Raw genomic sequence first — 14343 nt, forward strand, 5'->3', positions numbered from 1 at the left:
TTATCATTGATCCCAATTATTTTAGCTATATTACCTTTTCAAGTCTTTCATCAGAATCTATTTTGCCATTTTTTTTTTGTTTTTTTCTTTGAGAATTTTTCGATTGGAAAAAAAATAGGTTTGATATTTACAAAGAAGACGCACTGAGTGTAAGCTAAACACTCACTTACAGAAAAAAAAAAAACTTGTTTGTTATAGTTGAACTAAGAATATTAGTATATGAAGCAAGATATAAAGATTTTGATGGTTGAATGGTGAAGATTGGAAGAAGGTGCAGCAAAGGTGTGAGAAAGAGATAAAGAAGAGAAATGGTTAGTAGAAGTAGTAGGAACTAATCAATCCAAGGGAAATGCTTGTCTGTGCAGCGAGCGCAGGTGTGACTCACCCTGCTCCACACTTCCTCACCTTCTGCTCTTCCAACGCCAAATCCCATCGAATTTTCTCCAATTCTGTGAGCCTCCCTCTCACGCATGCGCCCTCCTGCTTCCTCCAAACCCTCAACGACAACCCTACCTCCGATTCCGATGACGCCCTCCGCCTCACCGTGCCCTCTGCCGCCGCTGTCGCCTCCGTCATTCGCAAGGCCTCCACCTCCCCCGTACAGTTCACCCAGCGCCTCCAGAGCGATCGCCAACCCGGAGTCGTGCTTCCCAGCACCGACTTCCATCGACTGTGCCTCCACCAGCTCCACCTCTTTCGCAGGATCGTTCCCGAAGCCCTACTCTCGGTTGCTCCTATCTTTCTATAATTACCTGCGTTGCTCGTTGATTGGGTTCAATTATAAGTCCAATTTCATGCATCAAGTTGATGGACGGATGATTACTAAGATAGGGACTAAATTTGTTTTGTGTAATATTCACGGCCAAGTTGGCTGTTGTTTACAAATTTATAAACTAAGTTGGCTGTTTCTGAGTAAGGATTAAATTTTTTGTTTGCTTAAACTTAAACTGAGTGATGTGATTAAGGAGCTATGTTGTTTTTTGTTGTTCAGGTGTATGTTAGACCAGCTGGTAGTTATGTGATGGATCGGTTGGAGCTGCGACGGGTTGCACTGTACCCCGGAGATACAGAGTCAGAGGCCATTGTCATTCTTGTGGGTCATTTTAATATTCCTGCAGGCTTGCGTGCTGCCGAGGCCACACTTTCCAATTTGCAAGTGTGTTTATTATCTTGAGCACATAGTGTGCTTCTATTCCAACTGTGCCTGTTTATTCTTGCTGGGTATATAAATGTAATGCAAGTGTGGATTTTAATTGTAGGTTCATGTTGTCCCTGAATGCAAGGCTGTCATTCTTCCGATGGTGAAACACCCATTTGTTGTTGGTTTCTTGGTTGCTGAGCTTCCATTGGTGGAGCAGGAACAGTGTCAGAAACCTCAAAGTGATGGTCCAGATAATCACACGTCTGTTGATGAACCTTATTCGTTGCCTCCCTTCTTGGATTTAGATAAGAAGTCGAGGGAAATTCAGACTCTTCGGGTCAAGGACGAGGCAGTTGGTATGCGTAACTTCACTTCTGAGCAAAGATCAAATGCTGTCAACATTTCTCAGTCTCTTGCTATGGCATATGTCATGGATCAGGTTTATAAGCTGCCACCTTTTTTCCCCTGAACAAAAGAAGAAAATCCATGACATTAACTCATTACTCTTCAAATATGAAATGGTTGAAAGTTTGACACTCCTCAAATTTTGTGGGATTTGCCTGGAAATTTGCATTTCATAACAGTTGCTACTTGAATGTGTGCTTTGAGAGTTGTTGCATTGAATTTCATAATTATTTTATCTATCAGTTGAGTAAGACAGTGAAACTAAATTACTGTTATATTTTAGTTTATTTCTCTATAACATTGTTGTATGGTTTCACGACTGTAATAACAATAGCTTTAACCCTTTGTGTGGGCCTAAATTTTTAGCTCATTGTTATGCTCCTTTTACAGAAAGCAATGTTACTTCAGCAATCAACATGGCAAAATAATGTCAGGATGGGTAATCTGGTTGAGCAAGTATGGGTTATTGACTTCTGTTGCATTCCTTTAATATCTCATTTTTCATCTCGATCTAATGTTTCTTTTTTGACAGATCCGTGGTCCACTTTCCAGTATTCAAACCTTAAGTCAAATCCTGTCTGCACAGACAAAGAGAACTCAGGTTTGAAGATTGTCAAAATTGTACCTGATGAAATGTAAATTCACATACATTTACATTTGTGTAAGTGGGGAACCCAAGTTGCCAGTTGGGCAAGGTCCAAGCTGAATCAAGTTTGGGCCAATGGTGTGGATCTGGCCACATGATCCAAGCCCATGGATAAAACCCTGTTCTGGTGGGGATCGTTATCTTTTTTGGGTGGTGAGATCGGGTTGTAAAATGTGTACTATGATCGTTATTTTATTGTAACAATAAAAACTGTGTCATTTCGTTACCATGTTAATTATAAGTCACTTTCTAAAAACTGAGTATTCATACGTTAGGTTTACAATGAACTGTTTATTTAAACCAAGTCAATCCATTAGTTGAACTGATATATGATCATGTCTAGTCTGTTATATAAGTGCACACATTTAATGTATCATAAATTACCTTTTTAGGTAGATTTACTATTTTGAAAAGCCCTTGTTTGAGCATGCACTTTATGTGTACTGAATGTTCTAACTTTAGTGAGTTGGAGATTGCTGGCTATATTCTTATTAATGAAGCCTTGAATTGAATTATTTTATGGTTTTTAATGCAATAATATTGGAGGTTTTAGATAAAAGAATTACTAAATGAAAATAGATCAGTTCAGAAAATTAGTGCCAACATGCTGCAAAATGAACAAGTGTTCAATCTGAAAGGATATTGAATCTTTGTACATACCTTATTATTTTTATATGTCAAGAATGTCTCATAATTGGTAACTACACAGATTTCATATGACATTGTTGAAGACCTCTTGGTGCAAGGTGATCGTCTGAGGGACATTTTCCAACAACTACAGGATGCTGTTTATTTGACAAAGGTAGTTCTTTCTTTTCTACTTATAATCATGCTTGCATGCAAATACTTTTCATTTACCAGTAATCAATTAGTGACTTGATGTTCAATGTACATTGGAAGATCTTGAGCCTCATTCCATTTTGTCTCTTCCTCTATATAATTGTTGCATGCAAAAATGTACGTCTAAGTGTGTGTTGGATTGAACTTATTTTTGCAGCTCGATAATGTTTTTTGAAAAATGAAGTGACTATTTCCTTAAAAAATAAGCGCAACCAAGTTTCTATTTATCCTATAAGTTTTAATTGATTGTGTATTGTCATCATCATCAGTCTATTAATTAACTCAAGTCGTATTAGGAAGAACCAATTTTGAAAACATGCTAGAAGTACATTTTTTTTGAAACAAAGTTTGTCTTGACCAGTTTCTTATGGAGGGAATACTCAGTAAGCATTTTAGAATAAACAAAAAAGGGAAGCAAGCAGCTGTATTAGTACCTCTGATGTTCATATTTTGTCCAATATGTAGAATAATATAGTGCGCTACAATGAAGAGGCAATCAAAAAAATGAATGGTTCTGCCCACATACTTGCTGAATCAGCAAGGTCTCAATTGCTAGATAGCTCCCCAGGGGATGATGTCTCTACAAATAAAATGAAAAACTCTAGTCAGTCACTTTCTCTCAGTGCTGCTGTCCATGATATAGAGATGCCACTACCGCCTTTGGCCCTTGCTCCATTGCAACATGGAATCAGGTGGGTTTCACTGGTTAACAAATGCTGACGCTTCTTATACTGTCATCACTCACCCCCATTTTCATCTCTCTCTATATATATATGTGTGTGTGTGTGTATGAAGAGTGATCAAATTATTTTCAGGTTAACTTTAAGAGAATTTTTTTTCGTTTTGACCCTCGATATTCTCTTAATCTAATGGTTAAAGATGAATTACTTATTAGAACTCTTTAGATTAAGAGAAAATTTAAGGTTAAGATGAGAGTAACTCTCTTAAAGTTACTCTTGGAGCAACTTGATCCTCCCCCTCCCCTCTCTCTTTATAAACATTCTCCTGATTCTGTGATATCCCCACTCAACCTAAATATACTCGTAACCCAGCACTTTCTTTTTGATCAATAATATCTTGTATATTTAATTTCTTCATTAGCTTTCAGCTATGCTTTTGGCTTTTAGATAGTTATTTCCTTTATTTTTATCAAGTACTTTCTTGTATGCATTTATTTGGCTTATGCTTTTTGTTAATGTCAGGAAGATCATGCAATGTTTCTGAAGTATTGACAGACTTAGTTGATTCAGTGAGACCACTTGCCCAGAGTCAAAAACGTTTAGTGGAACTAAGTGAACTCTCATCACCTTTGGTAGCTGCTGTTGAAGAACCTGCATTGCGCCAGGCTTTCAGCAATCTTATTGAAGGTGCTTTACTACGCACGCATGTTGGAGGAAAGATTGAAATTGTATCTACTGAAGCACCAGCTGGTGGCACCCTTGTACTTATTGATGATGACGGACCTGATATGCACTACATGGTAATTTCAGTTCACTCCAACTCCAACTGTACTTGCTTTGTTTTCTTTTAAATAAGCTGGAAACTGTTTTATCAAGTAATTTGAGAATTTGAAGCGTCTCCATGGGAAACTTGGGAACAATTAATGCCCTGGACTTGTCAACGTCTTAGTGTAAGCATATTTAATGTGAGATACTATTGCAGCATTTTTCCAAGTATGAATTGAATGATTCATACTAAAACTCGTGTAGATGTGAAAGCCTCCATAAAATTACCTTAATATTGTAGATATTCGAACACTTGCTTCATGATACATAGCACATAGACTCCGACATTTTTCAAACTACGGAAACCATGCACTTGAAGCCCACCTATTCAAACAGTTCTTCTATCGAGTGTTTTTTTGCAAGTGGAATTGAATTTTGTAAAAATAGAAATTAATTCTCGGTTATGAACATGTATGCAGACTCAGATGCACTCACTCATACCTTATGGACAAGAACTGTTGTCTGAAGATATGATTGAAGACAATATGACTTGGAACTTTGTTGCTGGGCTGACAGTTGCCCGTGAGATACTAGAGAGCTATGGCTGTGTCGTCCGTATCGTTTCACCTCGGATTAAAGATGCTCCTCTAGGAGCTGGGGGAACACGTCTAGAACTGTGGCTTCCTTCAATGGTAAAATCTGATTTGAGCAGCCACACCCAAGAGGGAATAGCATGAAAGTTCCCATTGAAGATAAACACATCCATTCTCAAACAACTCTACATTGTAGCACATGGTGAGTATAAGATTGTTAAATTAAGGGTGGTAAATATTACTGGATCTTTCTTCGTTATTGCTGAAGATAACTGTCTGTGTATATAGCTCGTAAACATTTCCTTGGTACAGCGTTAATTTTATGGCATTGTTGTGTCATGTAAACATTTTTTCAACACATTAAAGTGTATGTATGCATATTACATCACAGGAATACTTATTGGGTTTTAAAAAGTGGAAGTATCTGAAGCTTCAACTTTTGTACCTTTAGAATGAACTCCTTGATCCAATATAAAGAAAAGAAAATACGCAGTTTTGGAAATGACTCCTAATTTATCCTATTAACGAGCAGTACAAAGAAGTGTACTGGTTAAAAGTAAAATACATAAACCAGATTTCAATTTTAAAATATTAACCGAGGAAGGCATTTTCATATTGTTATATTTTATGTATTTTTAATTAAAAATGTGATATATAATTAAAAATCAGTCATTGGTAGTGTTTGATGAAGAATAAGAACAAAAAATAATTATGATTTGTATTTTTTTTTGGAGAAAGTTAAGAACTATTGGTAGGAAATCTAAGGAATCTAACTGGTGGAAAGACCTGAAGAAACTGTCAAATGAGTGGGGGAATAACTTTGAGGACAAATCTGTGACTTGGTAGTGAGGCTTTAGAAGTTAAATTTTCGGGACTCTTCTCTATATTCAAAGACGAAGTAGTTAATCTGTCATAGGTAGGATATTGGAACAATAATTAGTGGTTTTGGAAAGTGGAGTGGAGACAAACCCTATTTGAATGGGAAGTGGGAGAAGTAAACCAACTCATGAATTTTTCAAACGACAAATATCTTGCAAAAGATTCTTGGGATCATTAGGTATGGAAGGTAGATGAAAATCTTGGCTATATGGTTAGTTCGGCATATACATATTTAAGGATGGAGATAGAAGAAGACTTTAGGTTTTTATGAGTCCTTTTGGAGCATCAAGGCTTTACTATCATCAATGATCATTGTATGGAGAGTTCTAACTGTCAGACTCCCAACAAGAGTTAATTTGGAGAAAAGAGAATTAATCTTGGATAGCATCATCTTATATGTTTTGTGTGGGGAAGAAGAGGAAACATGAAGTCATGTTTTCTTCAAATGCAAAGTAGCTTGGAGGGTTGGTTTCTGTGTTGTAAGTGGGTGGGTGAGAAACAACGTTACATTGGGATGCCAAAAACCACTTTTTGCAGTTAATCTTGCATGGACAACTCAAACGATGAATAGATCATGGGGTGTATGTAGATTGTAGTGGTTGGGCAAATTTGGAAGCAAAGGAACCTAATCATTTTCAAGAATAGCAGGGTGGACAACTCTGAGATTTTTCTCTGACCTAACTCAAGGCGTGGTTATGGTTATCCAGTAAAGAAAACTTAGCTAATTGGGTTCGATCGATAAAAAAAAGAAAACATAAGGTTCGATGGAGTAATTGAACCACTAAGAGGTATGCTAGTAAGCTACATGGGGAAATTTGAGGTCTAGGATGTGGTAGTAATATCAGGGTAGTTACAAGTTGTTTTCTTTGGACTAAAGTTTATGCGTGTTTCAGTCTAGTGGAGTTGGTGCTACTAACGGTTCACTCATGTCAAAGTTAAAGGAATAACTGTTGTTAATGGTGATTAAAGTTATTTTAATATGTAATGGAGTATTTGTTATTGTATTGTCTTTTTTGTTATATTTTTAGTGGCTGGGAGTAGATCAAAGGTGGATATAAGTTCCTTCGAGGCATGTTGTCACGAACTTTGTGTTTATCTATGTAGTTTTGATTAAGGTTTGTGGATAACAAAGTTTATTTATAATATCAGATTTCTTGTACGTGTCTCCACTTAGGTTTTGGTGCTTTTGTGAAACAGACTTCCTAATGTGATTGATCTATTTCCTTTGTATAAGGTAAGAGATTGATTTTGATATTTTCTGTATAAGGATTGAGACACCCTTCAAATATTTCACATCTATTTCTTTTATTCATTGTTGAGAAAGAAAATAATTATTATTTTTTACATTCTCTGTGGATTCAACCTTTTCAAGCAAAACACTCTTTTCAAAATTTGGACACTTCAATCTCACCTTACCATGTGTGTTAAAGCTTTTTCTCATATATATTTATACAACTAAAATTTGATAGTATTTCTTTTATTAAAAAAGGAAATAAAAAATCATTTTTGGTACATAAACAAATAAAAGTTTAAGTATACGTTTGATATTTTTGTACGGCTAATTTGATTTTGGATTTTTCATAATTTTTTGTTAAAATTTAAACCTCAAATTTTTTAATTGTTAGAGTAAATTCAGTCTTCTTGTAAATGTTACTACGTTCTTTCTTTTTGGATTTTTTCTGGTACAAAACATAGAAAATTATTTTAGTAATTACCAGTATATTGGTTTTGTAACTGTTGTTTTTTTAAATTACATCTTAATATGCACAAAATATAGTACTAGATTCTCAAATATTTATGTATATAATGTTCATGATGTATTTCAGAAGAAAAAAACAATCTACATTTTTAAATATAGGACAAATGTCATGTAATACTTATTTTTTATTACTAATATTATATATTTATATAATTGGGATGCATTATTTCTTTTTAAAATCTCACTTCCTTAGACGAAATTTGCAATACTAAAATAATTAAACTATGTGTATACATTGTACTATTCCAAATCAACTGAATGAAATATCACATATGAAACAAAATCTAACTTTCCTTATGTTTTTTTAAAATTATATCCTTATATATTAAAAACTCCTTTTATTTTCATTGAATCAATATCAAAATTAATTCCTCAATAATTGTATTCCGATTCATTACATATGTATTAATAATATAATGAAATTATAAATTAGAACAAACAATTTAAAAAGTGAGACTCATTCAACCCATTCTCTCTTAACTAAACATGCTAAATATTATTTTTTTTTCCATAATTTAGATATGCATTTCAAAGCTACTAAATGTTTCCTCACAGCCATCTCAAACTATTTGTTTTTATCTTAATTTTTAAATTTGTGAATAATTAAAATTAATCTTATATTAAAATCTAAAATGTAATTTATGTATCCAAGGACGTTTATTTATCATAAATCTTAATTATAAGATTGTTTATATATTAAACATACAATTATTCTATTCAGTGCATATATTGCTACTTGTAAAAAAAGTGTTAAAAGTAAATATTATTAGAAATTCTCATAATACTTTTTAAAAGATTAGATTAAAACAATATTTATGAATACTCATTGATGAAATATCTTATATGGTATTTTTTATTCTTTTGGGTCTTGTTTTAGACTATATATCATATATATTTGATTGTCACACCAATGCTTTGTACATACTCAAGATCAATACTAAGTCTTTCATTTTGTCTTCTCTTTTTTACTCTTTTCTTTTCTATTCTTCCCTTCTTATTTATTTTCTTTGTGTAAAAAAAAAAGGAATGCGAGTTAAACAAAACTATGATTACTTTTAATATATGTTTCATTTTTTTAAATGAAGTCATGTCATTTGCATAACTTTAATTATTTTTATATTACACTGAAGTCATCCTTTACACTATTTTTTTTTTAGATTCTTAAAAAAAATAGTTTATAATTTATTATATTATTATTTATGTTAATATTCATATATACTATTTTATTTTAAAAAGCTACTAATATGTTATTATTAATTGGTTATTGAAAAATACTATTTGTGAAATATAAAAATTATTATTGTGCAATTATTAAAAAAATCAAGATCAATAGGTAATTTTATAAAAATTATAAGAAAAATAATTTATGTTAAAAATATATAAATTATTATAAGGATTGTGATTAAGGATGCATGAAAATTTGCTCTTTAATTTTATACAATTATATATTAATATTTATTTTATTATTTTGTGGGATAAAATAAAATTATAAATCAATAGTGAAAAATAAAACAAGAGGAAAATTAATAACGGAAATTGAAAGTAAATTTATCTATCAATCTTGTTTATATGGACAATTGCTTTTATTATCATTTTCATTATGACAATAAGAATAATTTTTTACTTATGAGAATTGACTCACTCATTTCATTAAAAATACGATAAGTAGTTGGTCTTCCTGTTTTGTGACATTGCATCACGGGGATCAAATACGAATTTTGATCTTGTGTAAGTAGATCAATAATCTTTATTTTAAAGATAAAATTGAATCTCATTAATCTTATAAATATTGTGGAAACTATAGATTAGAATAACAAACATGGTTAGAAGTAAATGACAATATAGAAACAACAATGACATGTAAACATAGTATTTGAAAATTTTGAAACTCTCCACAATCAAACCACCATTTATTTTGTTGATAAAAACAATTACCTACTGATCTTTTTTTTCCAATTGCATAATATTAATTTTTAATTTCACAAATAATATTTTCATTAACAAAAATTAATAATAAAATATCAATCACTTTTTTTAAAATAAAAAAATATAATATAAGAAACTATACAATAAAATTAAAAAAAATCTCATACGTGTAAAAAGTGTACGATTAATATAAAAATAACTGAAGTTATGTCAGATAAAAAATAAATAAGTAATCAAATTGTTTAAGATTTTCACCTCACCCTTATGTTCGGAGTGGAGATTTATCTTTTAATAAAGTACTACAAAAATTATTAAATAAAATTTAATACTGAAAATAAAATAAAAAATTATCTACTATAATAATTAAATTATATATTTTTTTATAATTTAAAAAATTATTAATATTTAAAATAATTTATATGATTAATAAAAATATATACACTAGTCTATAATGTTTTTTTAGGCAATATTACTCACCTTTCATTTTCATTTTTCTTTTGTTTCCTCAGTCGTATGGTCTCTTTTTTATAATCATATATAAATATTTTTTATGTTGTCTTTAGGACATAAATTATTAAGCAGTTTAAATTAACCCCACGACTCCTCTGTGTGTGAATAAAATAGTTATATTATTTAAATTTCAACTATTCATTTCAATCAGAATGACTCGGATTTCCCATATAGAGATAAATACTCAGTAATAATTGCTAATAAGAAAATTAATAATTAAAAGTACAATAAACTAAAACACCTTTACTTATTAAAATTACAGCAACTGTATATGTACATTACTCTGTAAACAATAAAAACTATCGTTTACTATTATAAGATAAAAAAGACTATGCATCAATAGTATAATACAGTTTTATATATGCTAATTATTATTCGAATACAAATTATCATATATATATAAACTATTGCTGTGAGTAAAAAGAAAAAAGGAAAAACTATTTCTGCAGGATTAGCTTTAACACATTCACGTAATAATATCCTGTTTATTGTTAATTATATTTTTATAAGATTATTGTTAATTATATTTTTATAAGATGAAGTTTTTATTTATGTTGGAGATTGCCTAAAAATAAAAATATTTTATTATATATAAGTGAGTGTAAACTTCACTTTATGAGTCGATTTTATGGGGTTGAGTTAGGCTTAAAGTTCACTTTATAATATGGTATAACTTATAAGAGCCATTTAAAATCTATCTTAACAAGTGTTTATTGGACCTATCGTGTCACTCGCTATCAGACCGTTATCGAACTATCCATAATATGTTGTCCCACACACGAGTTGTCATCTCAGCGTGAAGAGAAGTGTGTTGAAAATCCTTTCAATAGACTCTTGTTAGATTTATACTATTTATATAACTATAAAATATTCTTATTTTTAATTAATATTTTTATATTAATTTCGTAAAAAATTACTTTAAAAAAGTTTGCATTTCCAACCATTTTAGTTAATAATATTTGAGAAAATGAACAGTTTTTGACCTTTCATTAACAAGCAAGAGAACCATGCATGCTCCAATTGTTTTCAAAGATTAGTTAACATGTCACTTTCTCCGACAAACACATGCATGAATCTAAATATGGCTACGTGCTAAAGTATGAAATAAACAATTGATATAAATTATATTGTTGATGTAAATTAAAATTCATTAACTTTCAACCAACAATAAAAAATGTTATTCCTTCTATAGAGTGAAAATAATATGAAAGAAGGTATTATCTCTTTGAGTGAAATCTTTTTCATATGAACTTTCATGAGTTGGAAATACTGTGCTCAAATTTGGCAGCAACTATGGAGCCTCAAACCCTGCAAATCCAAATTAGGCCAGCGTAGCAATACATTAAATAAGAATATAATTCCACATTTTTTATATTTATTAGGTTTCGAAATTTTAAGCTATCACAGAAGCTCCAGAAGAATATGATTTATGACTTTAATTATATATACTTGTCAGTTACGTGCAAGTAAAAAATAAACCTTTACTAAGTTCTAACTATTACCAAAATAAGAATTTAAAAAAAAATGGTAATAAAAGTAAAAAAAAAAATAGACCTCCATAATTTTGAAGCGGTGGCGGTGGAACTTGTTCATGTTGCTGAAAGAAACTTGATATTTTTTTAAGGGGAAATAGTGTGTAATTTTTAAACTTGATTTTTTTTTACAGACTTTAATTTTTAGTTGTCTCTATTTATTTTTAAACTCTTTCTAAATAAATTTCTTATTTCAATTGATCTTTTAAATTTAACCATACACTTTTTGAGTTTATCTAAAATAATCCTTAAAACTCACTCCATTTTTAAATAGTCTCGTATTATATCAGAGTTAATTTACTAAATACTTAATAAAAAATGTCATTTGTTTCGAATTTCTATATTTTTTACTTTAATAAATCACTTTTCTAATCATTAAAACATATGAAAATAAATTATTTTGACCATGTTATTTGATAAATTTAACCAAATTGCCTTTATATTATATTGATAATGAAATATTATAAATACTCAATTATAATTTTTTGATAAAAAGTATTAAGTTAGTGGCCGTTATCGATATAAAACAAAGCACTTATATTTATTTTAAACACACTAACCTATAGATAAATACTTTATTTAACCAAACTTTTTCACAAATATTTTAAAAGAAAACAACAAGAAATAAAATAATTTTTATTTTGTTTTATTTTTAAAATTGATGCTTTTACAATTATTTCAATATTTTTTAATTGGGATTTAATAAGTGTAAAATATTAATCCTGTGAGAATAATTTTATTTATTTGAATTAATAATATTGATATGTTATTCTGGTAAAATATTTACAAGTAAGTAAGTTCACATGTGACATCATCAAAATTAGTACGTAAATACCATTAATTCAAAAATAAGAATATTGGAATCAATTTCACATATTTTATTAAAATATGAGTATACAATAAGAATTAAAAAATTGAAATTTTAATTTTTAATATGATCCATTTTTTAATTACTAAAACCTATTTAATTCTACATTCAAATTATGATTTTTAAGAAAATTCTTCTTTTTTCCTCTCTCTCTCTCTCTCTCTCTCTATATATATATATATATATATATATATATATATATATATATACAAATTAACTTTAAATCATACTTCTTGTCAAAACATATTCAAATACAGTATCTCTTGTTACAAATTTAAAATAAAATAAACGAGAATACTAAAAATACTTTAACTCATTAAAAACAACATATTTAAAAATATACACACTAAAAAACTCAAACTCTACACCAAAACTTCTCGGCTATAAGCTAGATAGAAATCCCCACCAAAAGAACTAATCTAACCCACAACAAAAAACTCACCGTAACAATCAACTTTAAAATATAATATATTAAGATTTTAAATTAAAAAATAGAGATCGAATATATTTTTTGAAATTGATTTTTATTTCTGATCCAAACTTTAAACCATTAAAATATTTACAGTATAAAAATTATTAAAATAAGTTTTTCTGATTCAATTTAAAGTTTCACTTCACAATTATAAGAATTATTTTCATACACAATAGATATATCGTATAAAATTTTGAACTGAAAATCAATTTCGGTAAAAAACTATATTTAGCCCAAAAATAAATAAATATTTTTATTTTTTTAGTAATATGAAATGAATGTATTTTTTGTCTTTTTAGAGATGTCAAAATACCATATAATATTTTATTCCAATTATTTTCTAATAGTAGACTGTCAAACAAACTTTATTTTTATATTTATCCATACTATATGAAACTATAAGACTTTGACACTCCCATTTTTACCTTCTTTCACTTTACAACGTATTTTATGATAAAATATTATATTCAATTAATAAATATAAATACAAATAAAATTTTAAAATAAAATAATAATATTATTAATTATTAAGTAAAAGTGTGGAAAAATATGAGGGTCAATATCATTCTCCTATTTTTATTTGTATATCTACTTTTACACAGGCAATTTATATAAATTTTGTTTAGATAGATAAATTCTTCATCATCACTCTAGCTATTTTTCACTATTCTATAAATCACCTAAAAAACAATAGTTAAAAAGAAAAAGCACACTTCAGTAAATAAACTTTTTTGCTGTCTGTAATGAAGATAAACACAATCGCCTCAATTTCCATTAAGTCCGGTATGCAAATTCTTTGATATTTGTGTATAGTTACACTCATAATATTACTTTCTTTTCAATTATTAAATTTTTAGAAATTTGTTTATTTATACTTAACTGTGGTTGTTAATGTTTAAGATCGTATTAATTATTTTTTTGTTAATTATATTTTTATTTTTATCTAATTTTTAAATTAATTTAAAATATAATAATATTTTATTAAGATATTTTATTTAAAATATTTCTTTTTCTTACCTCTGCATCTCTGCATAGTAAATTTAAAAGAAGTATTTGAATTCTTACAGAGAAAACTTAAACCCGAATTTTGCACAATAATTAATTTTGAAAACTTAAATAAAATAAGTAAAAAAAATCATATTTGGTTTTAAAAATGAATTTAAAAAGTAATATACCAAGTAAAATAATTTTGCATGTATCTTTTTCTCCTATAAATAGTTTCCAAGTGTAATGACTTTTTTCTTCACCAACAACTGAGACATATGAGTTGTTTACTACACTCACTTCTTCTGCTCCTTCTTGGAGTGGTGATTCTCACCACTCCAGT

General features: G+C 29.2%; 1 protein-coding gene across 3 annotated transcripts; it reads left to right on the forward strand.

Moving 5' to 3' along the window:
- Positions 1-58: 58 nt before the first annotated feature.
- Positions 59-5484, forward strand: CSK (chloroplast sensor kinase). Of its 3 annotated transcripts, none has more exons than XM_068614306.1 (9): positions 59-727; positions 992-1156; positions 1260-1580; positions 1937-2002; positions 2079-2147; positions 2902-2994; positions 3498-3724; positions 4239-4512; positions 4957-5484. In XM_068614306.1, the coding sequence occupies exons 1-9, from the start codon at positions 350-352 to the stop codon at positions 5212-5214; spliced, it is 1851 nt and encodes a 616-aa protein (XP_068470407.1). In that variant the 5' UTR covers positions 59-349; the 3' UTR covers positions 5215-5484. The 3 variants fall into 3 exon arrangements, 2 of the variants coding, with proteins under 2 accessions (XP_068470407.1, XP_090155057.1); XR_016518809.1 differs by having other exon boundaries at positions 156-727; positions 4235-4512; XM_090298931.1 differs by having other exon boundaries at positions 220-727; positions 2079-2345.
- Positions 5485-14343: the final 8859 nt, after the last annotated feature.

This window comes from Phaseolus vulgaris, chromosome 2, assembly GCF_051622355.1.
Source record: "Phaseolus vulgaris cultivar YP4 chromosome 2, ASM5162235v1, whole genome shotgun sequence".
NCBI classification, from domain to species: Eukaryota; Viridiplantae; Streptophyta; class Magnoliopsida; order Fabales; family Fabaceae; genus Phaseolus; species Phaseolus vulgaris.